The sequence below is a fragment of the Cervus canadensis genome, chromosome 6 (genome assembly GCF_019320065.1).
Source record: "Cervus canadensis isolate Bull #8, Minnesota chromosome 6, ASM1932006v1, whole genome shotgun sequence".
In the NCBI taxonomy this organism is placed as follows: Eukaryota; Metazoa; Chordata; class Mammalia; order Artiodactyla; family Cervidae; genus Cervus; species Cervus canadensis.
In genome coordinates, this window is record NC_057391.1 from 68,934,409 (window position 1) to 68,953,404 (window position 18,996).

Below are 18,996 nucleotides of genomic sequence, written 5' to 3' on the forward strand. Positions count from 1 at the left end.
TGACTTGGAATGAAATTTGAACACTTACAAAGATTAGAGAGTAATTAAATATGATTGTTTGTTAAGGTTTAGTCACATTATAACCATCTAAATGCATTTGTTAATGGATGTTTATAAAGAGGATAATTTAAAATTTTATCCCATAGGGAATTTTGCTTTTTAGAATTGTTAGGTAACAAAAATGATTAAATTAGGGCATACTATTTAGCTCCTTTTTGATTATGTGAAAACACAAGCTAAATATTACTGCTTTCCAAGTTCACACGTGTGGGTAAACACAAATATACGTATATACACAGATAAAATACTGTATTTTATATATTTTTGAAAGGAAAAGTAAACTCTGAGCAAATGTAATGACTATTCAAAAATATCTTTGCTGATTGGATTAGCATTCTGCTGTAAACTTTAAAAAATGACTTAGATTTGATATTACAAAAGGCTCAGTTTTTTGTTGTAATAAACACTATACCCTTCAGGTATGATCACTGGCCAGAGAAAATTTCTTAGCAGTAAAATAAAAAGGAAATGGTTGAAAATCTCTGCCATCATGCTCATATACAAGTGTGGGAACACTGAGCAGTTTCACAGTTGAAAACAAGAATACATGTGAATTTATATTAACATAATAGGCAGTCTTGGATAGTTAAAACTTGTTGACCTTTGGTAGAAGCCCAAGTAATTACCAATAGTAGTGGGACAAATTTGGAGGTAATAATAATGATAATAATGAAAACACAACCCTGACAATACTAATGGTTAACATTTATTGATAGTTTACTATGTTCCAGGTATTGTTCTAAGTACTTTACATGTACTATCTCATTTAATCATGCTCTGATTCTGTGGTTTAGACATAAATGAGTAAACTGAGGCACAAGTTATATGATTTGGTAGTAAGTATCAGAGCTGGTACTTAAGCTCACTCCTAACTCTGGAATCAGTGTTCTTAACACTGAGTTTTTAGAACATTAAATTAAACAATTTTTAATTTACAGAGTCATTCTTTTCACAATTAAGAAGGAAAAATGAGTATTTTTGGTCCTTTCCTTTTTTCAGGCATTTTCCATGTTACTTTTCAAGAAGGCGTGTCATTCACGGTTGTAGATCTGGAGGGGGGGGGGCGCGGGGAAGTAGCATTAAGATCAGTCTTTAATCCTATCTCTATGGATTTGCTGATGAGTTAAAAATAGGTGTTATGTGAATTGATTTTTGTCTTATCAGAGTTTAATCTATGTAGACCATTGTTATGTAGACCATTATTGTTACATGACAATATAATTGACATTTACTCAGATATCCACATTAATTTATAATCTGAAGCCAGATTGTAGCAATGTAACTAACAAGGCAAAGGTGAGAAGTAAAATAATCTAGTGTCAAACTGGAGATATGTGTGCAATGCTCCTTTGTTGGACTCAAAACACATTTCTTTTTCATTTCAAAGACTGATAGGCTTGAAAAGTAGGCTTCAGAAGCCAAGTAGTAAGTCTTATCCAGTAGCTTGCAAAGTCATGTTAGCAAACAGGCAATACTGCTGCCACTGAGTTAACTCTGGTGCAGGTCCCCTGCTTAGGTCTTGGTAAAGGTTTTCTTTCCTTCTTTCCTGTCTACACGGTGATTTCAATTCAAGGTGGTAAGTCTCAAACTAAGGGTCATCTTCGCCTTTTTCTAAATCCATCTAAGATTATTTTCTACTCTTTGAAAAGCAACAAGAATATAACTGTCCACTTAAAGCCATTTTTCCTACTTTTTCGCTCCCCCCCCCCCCGAAATTCAGGTTTATACTTTTATTAAAGTCACTTACACCTATTTGTATTGCTTAAAATAATTTCAGATTTTAAGAGTTCCTGCTGCCTTAACTACTTCCCTTGAGAGGCTTACAGCAAGAAGAGCTTGTTTATTTTATATTTGCATTCGTATTTACTCAGGAATCAAACTTCATCACAGAGAAACTTAATGGATAAAGAGAGTACCCTAGTGTTACATGGCAAAGGGTGCGGTCGGTGACATGGCCTGGTTGGGTAACCTGGCAAGAAAGACCCCACTGTAACACATCTGAGTAGAGGGACCAAGGGTTTGCTGCCACGACGCAAAAAGTCTGCTTTTTTGAACTGGGACTTGGCAGAGCGGGCGGCAACCCTGCACAGCCCAGCTGCCTAAGAGAAAGAGAGCTGGAGGCTGGCTGCACCGACAGCAGGAAGTGTGATGCAGGCATGAGACCCAAACACCGAAAGCCCTTCTCAGCAGCGCCTCCCAAAGCCAGCCACTGCTTTCTCTAGGAGAAGGCGCAGAGTCCCCAGACCCAGACTGGCCGCACCCCATCTCCTTTCTCTTGCCTCTGCAGCGGCACACAGACGAGCACGTGAGCGCGGTAGCGCGTCCCAGCTGTGCCTCAGCTGACCGCCCCCTGATTGGCTGAGACAAACGTGGGCTGGGGTGGGGACTGGCCGCCTGCGTCGCTCGCCATTGGCTCTCAAGGAACCCGCCTCCCCCTCAGGTGAGGCGGGCTTGCGTGAGCGCGCGCCGGGCTCCGCGGGCGCGCGCGCCTCCAATACTCCCCTCCGCGCGCGCGCCCCCGAGCGCGCCTCCGCCCTTGCCCGCCCCCTGCCGCTGCCTCAGCTCCTCAGTGCACAGAGCCGCCTCGTCTGAGGGGACGCGAGGATCGCCCTCGCTGCCGCTTTGGCCAGTACGTCGGCCCGGGCCCTGACAAGCTGCCCCAGGGGAGGCTCTTCGGAGCCGGAGTTGGACCTCTGCGATTGCCGTCTGCTCTCCCTCCTCTGATCTCACGAGGGGTTTCCCGCCTCGCACCCCCCACCTCTGGACGTGCCTTTTCTCCCCTCCCCGCGTGTGGAAGGAGCCAGCGCTTAGGCCGGAGCGAGCCTGGGGGCCGCGGGCCGTGAAGGCATCGCGGGCACCGATTCACCATGGAGGGCGCCGGGGGCGCGAACGACAAGAAAAAGTAAGCCCACTCCCCTCCGCCGGCCGCCTTCTCCCCCCGGCGCCCCCGCCCGCCGCCGGGGGCTCGCGGGCAGGCCTCCGCGTTCCGGGGGGCCGCCTTTTTGTTTCTGCCTCTCTCCCCTCCCCTCTTTCTCCCCCAGCCTCGCCGGCCGGGCTCCCCACTGTCCACGTCGCCATCTTGTCGTGGGGGGTGGGAGACGCGTCTAAAGTGCTTTCAGGGGCCGGGGGCCGGGGGCTGGGCCCTGCTCGCCTCCTTTCCCGGCAGCCCGGGCCTCGCATCGCTCTCCCTACCCGCCTCAAACCCCCCGTCTGCCGCGTGCCCTGCTCCGGGTGGAGTTCCCCCAGCCTGAAAACCCCGGGAAGAGAAATGAGCCGCAGCTTGATCGCCGCCACTTGCACTCGAGCTTCCGCTCCTTCCCGCCCCCATCCTCTCCTGTTCCATTGAAAACTCGGCCCCGGGGCGGCCCCTGCACGCAGGTCCTGGCTTCAGTGTGGGTTCGGGGCCCTTGGTTTCCGACCTAGGAGCTCGCGTGGTTGGTTGGGTGAGATCTTGCTCTGCGGTTGTCCGGCTAGGCGGGTGTCTTTGCCTTTGTGCATTAGGGATTTGCCGCGATGGCCTGGGATGCTAACTTTTTCGTTTGCACGTGCAGGTTTGGTTTGGTTTTGTTTTAATCGCGTTGAAAAACTTGCCTAGAGCAAGAGTCGGAGTAACGGGAATTTAGAGAAATAGTAACATTTTAATGAGAACATCAGAATTGGATACCTGTGTTTCTATCACCTGTCAAGAGAGCCCAGATGTTATAAGTGAATTATATGCTTCATTCATTCTTGAAAATATTTTAGTGAAAACGTAGCGGGTGGCTAAATTCAGGCACTCACTTTTAATGAGCTTGTTGGGAGGGGGGGACGTATATGGGTATATGATCAGAGCAAATAAAATGCAGCACTAAAATGTTGTGAAGTTTTTAGATTGACCCGACTGATTTTTCTGAAATTGAGGTATATTAAAATATACAAGAAGTAAATAAATAACCATCTTGTTAGAACTTAAAGTTTTAAAAACACCTCGAAGTTTGAGTCTTAACTGGTACATTATAGGATTAAGAATTGTGAGCCCAACCAGTGGAATGAAGTGCCCCCCCCTGCCCCCACCACCTCCCCCAACTTTTTGGTCCACTCTGGTATTTTAATCTTTGAGGAAATTATTTTAAGGAATTGAAGATTTATGCTAGGAGTTCTGGTTAGTAGGCTGGCTTTACTGTTAAGTCCTTGCACTCTTCTGGGACAGATTAAGTGCCCTAATCAGTATCAGCAGAAGATAAACTTGTTTATGTTCCTGCGATTTTGTGAATTCTTTTTTGGTCTTTCTCTAATAGAATGATAGGTTCTCAGTTTGTATACACCAGAGAAAGCGTATATAAAATTTAAAAAGTGAGTAAACAGATCTAGACCTAATTCCAAGAGTTGCCAGGAATTAATTGCAATTAATTTTGTAGAGGTGATTACAAGGCTTTTGATGAAATGATGAGGCTGCTGTAAACCTAAGGCACATCACCTCAGTGTATTGTCAATATTCTGTCCTTAGTGCTAAAACATATTTAACATTGTACATGAAGTTATGCATCAGTTGGTCCCTTTTTGTATGCTATATTGTACTTGTATCTCCTTTGCAGTTCATAAGTTGAGAAGAGCATAAGCAACTTTAATATAAATGAATTAATTACCTACTGCGCTTCATTCCCAAGTCTAAACCAGTTCTTAATTTTCCTCAGTCCCATTTGTTATTTGCAAAATACTCTCATTTGAAAATTTAGCATAAACTTGGATTGGATTTAATGTTTCTTATTACAGAAGTTGTTAAAACTGATAAATTAAGTTAAACACAACAAATGGTACTCAACAACTTATAGGTGCTATTTGTTAAAGAGGTCTTTTTTTTTTATCCTTTTCTAACTAACAATTTTAAAACTTTTTAAAAAGAAAACTGGGAGATCGAGGGGCAGAGATTTTTCTCCTTCGAATTTTGCCACTAAATGAGCCCGTAGGGTGCAGGTGAGGGAAACAGATTTATCCTTTTTTAAAGGAGGGCTGGGAAACTCAAAAGCTAAAGGATTAAAAGAAATCAGAACAGACGTTGGGTATGGTTATAATAGATTTCACATAGGAAATTTCATGTTGACTGCTTAGTAACAGGGATTGGACTTAATAGCACATTAATATTGAATTTTAGATTTCAGTGCACTGTCAAGAGGTTCATTATTGTTCTCTTTTAGGTTTCAGGGCAGATTCCTTCAGAGTTTTCAAAACATAGTTGTATCATTAAAGTAAAATCTCTGAGAATGGACATTCCTTAACTTCTTAACTTTGGTCATTAAAAATCAAGAACCTCTCATTCACTAGTGAACATTTTTCTTGTTACAATTTTACTTTGATTTCCTCTTTGAAGAGGTTGCCTGATGGTTAAGAGCGTAAGATTTGAACCTGACACCTCTGAGTCCAGCTTTTTACTTGTTAGCTTTGTGAGCCTGGGCAAGTTATTACTGAATGCTTCTGAGCTTATTTCCTCCTTTTGAAATGATAATAATAGCAGCCATCTTAGTGGTTATTGAGAAGATTAAATGAGATAATGCCTAGTGCTTGGTTTAGGAGTTTTGGTAACATTAAATACTTGAAAGTAGATGTTACTTGTTAAAGTTTTAATTTGAACTTCCACAACACTTAAAAACTTTTTCCTTCCAGGTATTTGTGTTACTTCTTCTTCTCCCTACTTTCTTTTCTTTATCTCCTAAAAATGAAAAGGCTATCATTGGACCCAGAAGTTTAAAGGGATTCTTTTTAGTTAAAACAGTACCTGAATTATGTTGGCATCTGGCATCACGTATTCTTGAGCATCTGATCTAGTGTCTACCCTAGGCCCCCTTTTTTCACATTTCCTTACCCCCTTGTTTCCTCCCTAAATAGGCTACTAAAAATTTTCTCTGGACTTCTGAGACTGGAGTCATAATCACATATACTAGTCAGTTCATTTTAGCAGGGTATGTGCAAGGCACTGGAGTCTTACAAATGGCAGTAACAAACCTTTTTCTTTTTTTGTCTTAATGCCAGTTTGGAGTAAACAGTTTTGTAAATATTAATCTTTCCTAAATATGATGAGTTGATAAAATAAGTGTGGTAAAACATATGAGGCTACATAGTAAAACTGTCCTTTACTTATGAATTTGTCCAGAGGTAAGATCATTGGCTTTTATCTCAAGGCAAGGCTTCAAGTCTGTATTATTTATCTGGTTTTTGTAGCTCAATTTGTATAATATTTATATTAGTGCACTCTTCCACGTGTATGTGTTTACTGAACTACCATGTTGTTTTAGATTAAGTGTGGTAGTTCATTACTATGGTCCACTACGAAGCATTTTGTGCAGTTTAGATAACATCCAATCTTTCTACCTATTGACTTTCATTGTCTTTGAAGCTTTATTGGGGTTTGGGCTCAAGGTAAAGATTTCGTGGTGACATTCTATTGTATGTTAAGAATGGTGTGCAGAAGGCTGAGGGATGTCTCTGGACTGATTTTTTTCAGAAGAACTTATGACAGTCTTTATGTTTGGTGGTAAAGTAAAAACCTTACCATGCATGGGTGTTAAAGATTTGGGTTAGATTATTGTGCTTGTGTATAGACTTGTACTCTTAAAATATAATTTTAAAAAATTTAGATATTTAAAGTACTATATTCTTTCCTTGTCTGAGATTGTTAACATAGGACTGGTTTTCCAAGCAGGAGAAAATACTGACTTAAATGTGTTGTTGGATTAGTTTTCTATTAAGAAATTGATTTTAATTCATAAGAAGAATGCTCTTTTTCCCCCTTGTTTCTTTCTTTCTCTTTTTTCTTTTATAAACATTGGGACTGATTATCCAAGTTGGTGGATTTTATACTCAGCCTTCTGCTGTTTGTGATGTATGTGTTGTGTGTTTTCTGCTTAACTAGAGGGTAAGAAAAAAATTTGAAATTAAGATAAGTCAATCTTGTTGCTCACTATTTTTGATGAAAGTATAATGATAATTTTTAAATTTGTTATAGGCCTTGGAATTTTAAAAATAATTGTATCTCTGTCTCTTGGAGCATCAAAAAATTAAGTATTTTGTATATGTATTGAGTTTTATATTAAAAGTTGTGTTTTCTGCAGTAAAAAATAACAAACTCATATCTTTGCCAGATACGATTCTTTTAGAAAAAATATAAAATTAATTCTATAAAAACATTTATAAGTGATTATCTTATGACTTTTTTCTCCCAAAGCTTTTGAAATGATTATGGGGTTTTTTAAGTTGTGGTTTTAAAAAACAACATAAAATTTCCCATCTTCACTATTTCTAAATGTACAACTCAATACTGTTATGTATATTCACACTGTTGTATAACCAATCTCCGGAACTTTTTCACCTTGTAAAATTGAAACTCTAACTATTAAACAACTATCCCCAATTTCCCCTTCTTCCTACCTTCTGGCAACCATCATTCTGCTCTGTTTCTATGAGTTTGACTACTAAATCCCTGTTATAAGTAGAATCATACAATTTTTGTCTTTTTGTGACTGGTTTATTTCACTAGGGCTTCCCTGGTGGCTCAGCTGGTAAAGAATCCACCTGCAATGTGGGAGACCTGGGTTCGACCCCTGGGTTGGGAATATCCCCTGGAGAAGGAAATGGCTACCTACTCCAGTATTCTGGCCTGGAGAACAGAGGAGTCTGGCAGGCTACAGTCCATGGGGTCGCAAAGAGTCGGACATGACTGAGAAATTTTCAGTTCACTTATTTCACTTAATATAATGTCCTTAAGATCACCCATGTTGTAGCATGTGTGAAAACTTTCTTCCTTTTTAAGGCTGAATAATGTATATCCTTTGTTTATCCTTTCATCTTTCAATGGACACTTAGATTATATCAACAAAAATAATCAATAAATAATCTATAATAGACATAGGAAAGGATTTTCTTTGAACCAAACTGAGGACTGTAGCCCAGAAGACAGCCTCTCAGATTACTGAGAAACTGCTCTGGTGAAGCATGGTTTCAGCACAATTTATGTCTTGTTAGAACAATAGGGATACATTCATTCAAGGTTTCAAAAACAAAAACAAAAAAAACCAGACCAACATGTACATAGCGAGTCAGTATGGCCTTGGCACCTGGGAAGGGAGCCTTATCATCCAAGGAGTACCAGCTTTGGCATCCCAAAGGGAGGCATTTAATCTTTTTTCCCCAAAATATATTTTTTAATTGAAGAAATCACTTGTAGAACAAAAATAGACATGACTTTTAAATCAATGGATGAAAGAAAACACCATTTAGCATAGAAAACAAATGGTAAAGAGCAAGGAAAGATGAAAAAACAAGCACAAGGCAAAAATGATAGAATTGAAATCATACTTCTGGTCAGTGTGCCCTTTTTTTGTTTTTAATAACTGAAGCATATGTACAGTGTATATTTGGTAAACCACAGTCTGTTCTAGTTAGCATAAAATTTAACTCATGTACAGCCAGAATTTCTTCATACCTCAATATGTGAAAATTTCTATTATTAGTTGCTTCCACTAGTTGACTATTATGAATAGTGACTGTATGAACATGGGTGTGCAAATATCTCTTGGAGATCTTGTGTTCAGTTATTTTGTATATATACCCAGAAGTAGATTGCTGGATCACATGATAACTCTTCTTTTAAATTGTTTAAGGAGCTGCCCATATTGTTTTCCATAGTGGCTGCCCCACTTACATTTCCACTTACAATGCACAGGCGTTCCTATTTTCTCCCCATCGTTCCCAACACTTGTTATTTTTTTGTTTTTATGATAGTAGCCATCATAATGGATATGTTGAAGTGGTTATGTTCTTAAGGGTTTGTTTGTGGATAATTAACCAACTTAAAACAACAGAGAACAGTTGCCACTAGAAGCTTTATCATCAGAAGTGAGGTTAAGCATCTGTAAAATGAGAATTAAGTTTTTCTAGTGACTTTGAAAGATTCCGTGTACCAGTACTTTCTCAGAAAAGTATTTAGTGTTTAAAATGGTCTCTACTTGTTATATTGTTGCTAAAGTCCCATTTCATTAGTAACTTTGTTTTAAAGTATTTAAAACAATAATTGAAGTGACTGACTTATATTAGACAACTATTCTCAAGGTGTTATGTTTTCTTTGCTCTGGTGATCTCACCTGTTATGAGTGTTTTCATTTAAAAATTTCACTAGGTTATAATATTGAACATAAAGATTATTCCCAAGTATGATTTTCAAAATTTATTGTTTCGTACATGGGACAGAATTTAGTAATGGAATATAACTCACTGCAGTTTTTGCAGTTCTACTGTAGTTCTACCTATTGGTTTCAAAGTTAACAGTGTTTAAAATAACTACTAGTTAATATTGCGTTTCCCCTTATTAGTGACATTTCCATGTGCTTCTCCACTTTTCTAATAGTTTGTAAGAATTTATTTTTCCAAATGAATCATACTAGGGTAAACATAAACATAAAGTTTAAAGGCAGAACATTTAAGTCTTTGAGTTGAGTGTATTTCTGTTCCTACATATAGATCTTTCTTGAGAATTCAGATGCTAAGCAAATTTCTTTAAAGTGATTCCTTCCTCTTTTTTTCAGTTGTGAAATTGAAACATTTCAAGAACAAGATCACAAATAGACCTAACTTGAAACTTGTAAAAGAGATTACTGGTATACAGTGACCTCTTAATAAGCATTTGAATGAATAAATGAAACAGTGAGAATAACTGAGTGAACAAAGAAAGCAGAGAATGATTTTAAGAGGATTTTTTGGAAGTCATCATTGCTCTTCTATGTTGCTCTTTTCATAGGAATTTTTCTTATACTGGGGCATCTGCATCTCTTGTGCTACTTTAGAACTGTTTTGAATCTTGAATTTTAACTTTTTTGTCACTTAAATATTTATGCTATTTATTAATACCAGAGGAGAAGGGGACAACAGAGGATGAGATGGTTGGATGGCATCACCGACTCGATAGATGTGAGTTTGAGCAGGCTCCAGGAGTTTGGTGATGAACAGGGAAGCCTGGCGTGCTGCAGCCCATGGGGTTGCAAAGAGTTGGACGTGACTAAGTGACTGAACTGAATTGATTAATATCAGATCAGAAAACACATTGTGTTAATAAATATAGCTATGTAACATGTACAAGCCTTGAAGATAACTCAATACTCTATCTTAAGGTATGTTAAAAACTAATTCTATATATGCAGTGTGTGTGTATCTTAGTTGCTCAGTCATGACTGACTCTGCAACCTGATGGACTGTAGCCCACAAGGCTCCTCTGTCCCTGGGATTCTCCAGGCAAGAATACCTGAGTAGGTTGCCATTTCCTTCTCCAAGGCATCTTAATCCCCACTCAGGCATCAAACCCAGGTCTCCTGCATTGCTGGTGGAGTCCCTACTGACTGAGCCACCAGGTACTCTCCTATATATGCAGAACACCAAATAAAAAGTTTATATTACTAAGACGCATATGTGTATGGTTGTGGAAAATCAGCTAGGTAAATGTGGAAAATATCTACTTTTGTTTCATCTTTAGCAAACATTTCTTACAATCTACTCTAAACATCTAGTAAGTTTAGATCAGTTTATATTCTCTAGCAGTATTTGAGAGTGCCCTTTTCTTATACTTGATCATCATTAAAGTTTGTTTTTAATATGAAACACTGACTGTTTGTTAGTATATTAGGATTCTTTTTATTGCGAGTGATGAAACAGAGCTCAAACTAGTTTCACGGGCTGGATGGGGAGGCTGTTACTAGCTCACACAATTTGGCTTTGGTTTAAGGGACAGCTAGACCCAGTATCTTAAGTGATGTCCTTAAAATATAATCTCAGGCTTTCTCTTGAATTTTACTTGGTTTATAGTTTGCTCGATTTGCATGTTGCCTCATTCTGCCACCGACAGTCTATTAATATGGTAGGAAATATGGCCACTAAGCATTCCCATGCTTGCCTCCATAGAGTTTGTAATGATAAGGAAAAAGGAGAAAAACTCCCTCTGTCTTCTAGTATCTACATATCAGTCTCCTGGATGAATGCCAGTTTGCCCTGCTTGGATCATTATTTTTAGCTATGTAAATGGAGTCCTCTGATTACATGAGTCAAATATCATTTTGTATATTATTTGATTGTCTTGATGTACATTATTAATTATCTCCTTATAAAGGACTCTTGATCAGTGCTGGTATCCCAATGAACGGGCTATAGGTTTTTGTTGCAAAGTGCCTGAATTCATATGCTACAGAGTCTTCTTTCAAGCCTGGTCAGTCTACAACTGTTCTTGCTGTGTGCCTTTGGGGAAGCTTCAAATCTCTTCTCTGGACTAGGGTGTTCATTTCACTTCTTTAAGAGAAATGTCGTAATGACTGACTGCTGGCTAAGAGCTTTAGCTCTATAGAGGCTGGCTGCCCGCTTTGCTCCTTCAGCTGTGTGATCGGGCACTAGTTGCTTTACCTCTAGGTCTCACTTTGTTCACGTGTAAATTAGGACAAGAATAATTGCCTTATAGGATTGTTGTGAGGACAAACAAGATATTAACCCATGTGGAACACTTATAACAGTTCTTGGCATAAAGTAAGGGCTTAATAGACTGGAAACCATAATTGTATTCATACAGTTATTATATTTATTGTTTTCAGAAGAGTTCCACTTCCCTAAATCTCATGATATTATTTAGAATCCATCAAGCCTTCTTTAGGACAATCTGACCAAGGCTGATGTCCTTTTGAGCCAAACTCTTAGTGAACTTATAATAGTGGTAAGAACAGTTAGTGCTGCTTTTCCTCTACATTGGTATTTTTCTATGAACATTTGGCCTTTGAAAATTACATGGAGATACTTTTTTTGTATAGACATTCTAAAATAATCATTTTCTACATTCTAAAATAATCATTTTCTACAGTGGTAATAGTAAAGGAAGAAAAATACTCTGAAGGTTATTTGGTTGTCGGAGGATGGAAAATTAATAAAGCCTACTTTTCCATGCATTTCGGGGGTCAAAATTTCATTAAATGTCTATTTAGCCTGTTTGTGGAGAAGAGTTGGAAATTGCCTACCTTTGCAGTAACATAGCTAAAATGTTTAAATGAGTTATGTTTCAAATCAGTAGAGCCTTCATTAGGAGTGAAGGAAGGGATATTTTCTTGGATAATAAGTTGATTTATTTCAATGGTTCAAAAATTTTTTTCAGCCCTAGACCACTACTCTTAACACCTAAGCACCAGGGCCTATAACAGATTATTGCACATTTATTTATTTGGCAGACATTTGTGCATCTTATTTGTTAAGCAGAGCAGTGAATTGTCGATGGCTCAGGCCATAGTTAAATAGGTTTTGGTGTTAATTGATTCATTTATTATGTGTTCCATCTTCTATTTTCTAGTACAGTGTGATTTTAGGTTTGAGATTCTTGCAAAATAATTGACTTTAGGATTTAAGTATTATTAGTTTAATATCAACCATCACAGGAATATCCTCTATAATTGTGTTTACAAATTTGCCAGTCTACTCTGAGAATTTTCTTTGTTGTTCAGTTGCTTAGTCATGTCCAACTTTTTGCGACCCTATAGACTGCAGCACGCCAGGCTTCCCTGTCCTTCATTATCTCCATGAGTTTGCTCAAACTCATGTCCATTAAGTCAGTGATGCCGTCCAACCATCTCATCCTCTGTTGCCCCCTTCTCCTCTTGCCCTCAATCTTTCCCAACATCAGGGTCTTTTCCAGTGAGTCAGCTCTTCACATTAGGTGGCCAAAGTATTGGAGCTTTGGCTTCAGCATCAGTCCTTCCAATTATTCAGGATTGATTTCCTTTAGATTGGCTTGATCTCCTTGTAGTCCAAGGGACTCTCAAGAGTCTTCTTTAAAACCACAGTTCAAAAGTATCAGTTCTTCAGCGCTCAGCTTTATGGTTCAGTTCTCACATCCATCCATGACTACTGGAAAAAAACATAGCTTTGACTAGACGGACCTTTGTTGGCAAAGTATGCTTTTGAATAAGCTGTCTAGGTTTGTCGTAGCTTTTCTTCCAAGGAGCAAGTGTCTTTTAATTTCATGGCTGCAGTTATTATCCGCAGTGATTTTGGAGCCAACGAATTTTCTTAGAGACACACAAAAAGCACTCTTAAAAAACAATCTATTCATTTTTTGCAGCTTTAAATGTTAGAAAGTTCTTTATTCCAATATTTCTCAACCCCAGCTAATGTTTAGATCTCTTTTGGAGCAAAGTAATACTTGTAAACCTTTGAGGTGTGCCTAGTGACCTCAACATGATTTTACCAGATTTAAAAATGTAACCCTGTTCCTTTTAGTGATTGTTTGGTACCAATTTGATCATAAACATATGCAATCTCAAACATAGACGGTTTGTAGCAAGAATAGAGACCTTATAGAGATCTTCTAGATGATCCAGAACATGCTTTTTCCCCTTTTTTCTTACATCACCACCAAAATAAGAATAAAAATTTGAAATTCTCAGAGTTTACCTTCAGCACTACTTTCACTCTATTGAGCAAAGCCTGCCATGTTAACTCCCACTTGCTACTTTCTGAAATTGCATAAATTGCCAAATCTGCCTTCTGTATGACATCCTTTTCAAATATCTGAAGGTACTTGTGTCTCTTTCTTCTATTCCTAAGTAAAAACATCCTTAAATTTCTTTATATTTTAATTAAAAAATTCTGTGTTAAGTTTCTGATTTGTGGAAAGGCATAGGCCATATTAAATACAGGGGCATTATTCTTAGGTGGAATCTGAGAGCTGCTGCTTAGTAATAGTGTTATTTATCCTCTTTTTATAGACAAACAGGATCAGAAGGTTGTTTGAAAATTTATTTTGTAACATTGGATAGGATGGATTAGTGTAGGTGGAGAATCAAGCCATGGCTTCAGAAGAGCTTCTCTTTTGTCATTATTTTCAGAAACTTCATCATGGTCAGGGTTTAGAAATAAATAGGAAAAATCTTCAGGATATGATTTCTGTGTATATACCTTTGTTCTGATACATGTGTTTTCCCCCTACTATAAGAGAAAAAACTTCATTGTTATAACTTATGTATCTTGTTATATTTTAAGCAAATAATTAAACATTTTTCTGGGACTTTCCTGGTGGTCCAGTGATTAAGACTTCACCTACCAATGCAGGCATTGTGGGTTCGATCCCTGGTTAAAGAGTAAAGATCTCACATGCCTCAGGGCTAAAAAACTAAAATATAAAATAGAAGCAGTATTGTAACAAATTCAACAAAGTCTTTAAAAATGCTCCATATGAAAAAAAATTTTTTTTAAAAGGATACATTTTTCTGAATATACGCATGCATAAAGTTTAATGTCACTGACCTTGATTACCAGTCTCAGTCCTGTTACTATCAGAAAGCATATGATAAGGGAAATGGAATGGAATTTACAAGGTGAGAAGGGAGGTAATGCGAAGGGAGAAGAGTGGTAGAGCAGGTGATATGATTCTGGGAAAGCCGGTAAATCACAACCTTACGGAGAGTGAGTCTCAACGCTCTGATGTTTGTGACATTCATAAAGAGTTTTAAGAACTGACTTATAAAAAATTATTTCAGAGAACTGAAAAAGCATTGTACCATTGTCACATTTTTCATTTAGTCATCTTTATTCCATGGTAAAGAATCCGTCTGCCAATGCAGGAGATGCAGGAGACATGGGTTCGTTACCTGGGTCAGAAAGATCTCCTGGAGAGGAAATGGCAATCCACTCCAGTATTCTTGCCTGAAAAATCCCGTGGATAGAGGAGCCTAGCAGGCTACCATCCATGGGGTCGCAGAGTTGGACACTACTTGAGCACGCATGCAAAGCCTAATTATGTTCTGATCTTTTTGAGGAAGAGTTACTGGTTTTACTATGCACACACTTTATTACTGACTTATCATTGAGTTGTACCTCTAGCTTCTTATTCCCAGCAATTGTATCTTGTTCTCCCAGCAATTTTACTGCTCACTCGGTTCAGTGTTCTGCCTGACAAACATAGTTGTTGTGGTATGTGTATGTACGGCAATGCTCAGTCACTCAGTGATGTCCGACTCTTCGCTACCCCATGGACTATAGCCTGCCAGGCTTCTCTGTTCATGAAAATTTCTAGGCAAGAATAGTGGAGTAAGTTGCCATTTCCTACTCCAGGGGAATCCTCCTGACCCAGGTATCAAACCCAGGTCTCTTGTGTCTCCTGCATTGGCAGGCGGATTCTTTACCACTGCGCCACCTAGTTAGCTAGTGATATATATATGTAGTTATAGCTAAAAATAAGTTTTTCTCAGTTTTCAAATTTGCTGGCTAGCCTGTTAAATTTCTGCTATAGGACCTGCTAATAGTTCTCAAAGTGCTGTAGCTTAAGAATCACCTGGGTGTTTAATTAATAGAAGGATTCCCAGGTGCTCACCTCTAAAGATTCTGACTTGGTAAATTGAGGGTGAGACTCAAAATATGTAAACTTTATAAGCACCCATAGATGAAACACAGACCTTGAACATCTAAGAATGCTCAACAGAATCATCGGGAAGATTGTATTTTTATTATTATTATTTTTTAATGGACTTCGTCTATTTTTTTCTTCCAGTTTTATTGAGATATAATTCACATACAGCACTGAGTAAGTTTAAGGTGGGCAGCAAAATAATTTAACTTATATACATCATGTAATGATTACCATAATAAGTTTAGCAAACATCCATTTTACATACATACAAAATTTTAAAAAAAGAAAAGTTTTTTCTTGTGATGAGAACTCAGAATTTACTCTCAGCAATTTTCATATGTAACATATAGCAGTGCCAATTTATTAAACATGTTGTACACAGAAAATTGTAGTTTAAACCAACATGCCAAGCCTATGATTTGAATTTCCAGGGTTGGGATCTAGGCACAAATATCTGGGGAGAAAAATTCTATTGGCAATTGTGATGCATACCACAGGTCAACCATTGATTAGTCTAAGTCCATACTGTATTTTATACTTATGTTCTAAATATGTGGCAGTGTTAATGTCTTACAGTCCAGATATGTTGTCTGTGTTTGTAAAGAATTTGGGCAGATTTTTTAAAGAGAAGGTATTTAGTAAACAATTTTGAGTGTTGAAAAACAATCTTTTACTTCTCTGGGCATTTTTGAAGGACACATAACAAAGTATTTTCCTAGAGCAGAGGGGCTCAAGGTATTCTCCAGACCAACATCTTTGGTATTACCTGCTAATTTATTAGCATTACAGATCTTTAGACCCATCCAGTCTTTCAAATTGGAAACTCTGATTGTGAGGGAAGCTAAAGTTTGAGAACCTCCATCTTAGAATAATAACTTCACATTTTTTGGTTTAATTTATCTAGTACTTTATATATTGGAGGGAATCAGAGTTTTTTTTTTGAAAGGCTCAAGACTGATTCTGAACCGAGAGAGATGATTTTTAAATCATTAGTTAAGAAAAACAAAAGCATATTCTTTTTTAAAACAGAACTTCAATACACACACACACAATCATGTAAACAGATGTAAATCTATTTGCAAATTAAGAAATTTAATTAGTGCATAAATAGGACATTTATATATTAAAGCTATCTCAGATGTTATACAGATTTCATTTTCAGAATGTACCCTCTAATTTCAAACTGATTCAGTTTTTTCTTTTTATTTCACTGGAACATTAGGAAATAGTGTTAAAACTAAGCACTTTGTGAGATTATTGGAAGGTGAATAATCTTTCTCTAATTGTGGACATTTAAGAGATCATAAGTTTATAAGTTGGATATATTAAGTTGGAAATGGCAACCTGCTCCAGTATTCTTACCTGGGAAATCCCATGCACAGAGGAGCCTGGTGGGTGACAGTCCATGGGGTCGCAAAGAGTTGGGCATGACTTAGTGACTAAACAGCAACAACTAAGTAAGATAATGATCATCTAAACCAATAAAATCTTAAGCTGCTTTCAAAAATAATACAATTGTATGTATTCTCAATTTTTTTTTTGTTAGAAATAAACCATTTCACCTGTTTTTTGGAATTTCAAATTAATTACAAAGTGTTTAATTTTCAGAATCTGAAAATTGATTAGAATGAGAAATTGAAAATATTGAATTATATTGTTTACTCAGTTTTACTTTCCATTCCCTGGAAGAAGTATGATTGTACTTGCTTTATTCCAAAATGAAGAAAAAAAATTAACTTGTTTTCAGTTAGTCTTTTTGGGAAACAAGTTTAAAAGTTACATGACTACTTCTTTCAGGTTTTTCAGTGCAGGTGCATTGATAGTGTTAAGTGTTAATTCAATGGGAATTTTTCTTAAAAACAAAATGATTCTGCCATCTTGAAACTGCTAATTTTTAACATTTGTAAACTTTGCTACACTTTGTATCATTGTATTTTTCTGGTTTTATCTGTGCATTTGTAAGTTATAAATTTATTTATATGCATACATATGTGTTACATAGAGAGAAACTGATTCATACTCAAATTTTGTTGTAAAGCCTGCTGTTTTTGCATACTACTGTATTGTAACATATCTTTGTGACCCCCATAGACTGTAGCCCGCCAGGCTCATCTGTCCATGGAATTCTCCAGGCAAGAACACTGGAGTGGGTAGCCATTTCCTCCTCCAGGGATAAGAAGAATACTTTTAATAATAAATACAAAATATTGTCTAAGTGTAACCCTCCCTTGGGGGGGGGTGGAAACAACGAGGTTAGAAATCAACTTAATGAAAACTTTCATGTATTATAATAATTACAAGACTCTCTTGGAAAAGATTATATAGAAAACAAAGTGAATCAACTACCGTGTTTCCAACTGGACTAGGAAGACATAAATGTGATAAAGGTGTTGATTTAATTGGTTAACAACATTAACTATACCTCATGCATTTTTCGTGACATAGATTGCAGTGATAAGGGGAAGTAATCTTAAACTTCAAGCTTCCTTTTAGCAAGTTGGTATTCTAGTTTCTCAGCTCTCTGCCTGTGCTCTAAATCTCTCCTCTGTTGAGATCACTTATTCTTTTTGGTGATGATATTGGTGCTATTCACTGTTAATACTGCTTAGTGAATTTTTTTTTTTTGTTTTGTTTTAGCTTTTCCCCCCATTCTAACTTATGTGTAGTATGCTTACTTATATTTGAAAGTGCATATCTGGATAATCACAGTAAATCCCAATAGTATGCCTTGTTCATAGTGCTGACATTGTTATGCTGTTCAATTATGATTGTAATCTATAGGATCATAGGAGTGCTGGTAAAGCACAAATTCAGTGCTGAAGTCAAATCAAATAGCAGATTTGGGCCAAGTACTAAAGCCACTTGTGCACGTTTCCTACTAAGAACACAGAAATGAATGAGGCAGTTTCCTGCCTCCAAAAAGCTTTAAGGGACTGTGAAAGTGAAGTCTCTCAGTCGTGTCCGACTCTTTGCAACCCCATGGATTGTAGCCTACCAGGCTCCTCCATCCATGGAATTTTCTAGGCAAGAGTACTGGAGTGGGTAGCTGTTCCCTCCTCCAGGGGATCTTCCCGACCTGGGGATTGAACACGGGTCTCCCACATTGTGGGCAGACACTTTACTGTCTGAGCTACCAGGGAATCCCAAGGGACTGTGAAAGTGAAGTCACTCAGTCGTGTCTGATTTGTAGTGACCCCATGGACGGAGGAGCTCCTCCGTCCATGGGATTTTCCAGGCAAGAGTACTGGAGTGGATTGCCATTTCCTTCTCCAGGGGATCTTCCTGACCCAGGGGTCAAACCCTGGACTCCCGCATTGTAGAGAGATGCTTTACCATCTGAGCCACCAGAGGAACATAATTATAGCAAAATAACCAGAGTGGTCAGATCTAGGGGAGAGGAGCAGTTTTGAAAGACAGAATGCACAGACAAAATGATGATGGAATTGAATTTTGAAAGTTTCTCACATAAATTTACCAAGTTACATATTGAGAAGGATACCCCAGCAGAGAGAGTAGGGTCAGTCAGTTCAGTTCAGTCGCTC

The 18,996-nt window shown here is 37.9% G+C and overlaps 1 protein-coding gene across 1 annotated transcript in view; it reads left to right on the plus strand.

Annotated features, from left to right (window-relative positions):
* Positions 1-2,601: 2,601 nt before the first annotated feature.
* The window catches only part of HIF1A (hypoxia inducible factor 1 subunit alpha), a 45,521-nt gene continuing 29,126 nt past the window's right edge, over positions 2,602-18,996 (plus strand). Inside the window, exon 1 of the mRNA XM_043472242.1 lies at positions 2,602-2,962. Within this exon, the coding sequence (XP_043328177.1) occupies positions 2,928-2,962 (35 nt within the window). The 5' untranslated portion in view covers positions 2,602-2,927. The remainder of the gene's footprint in view (positions 2,963-18,996) is intronic.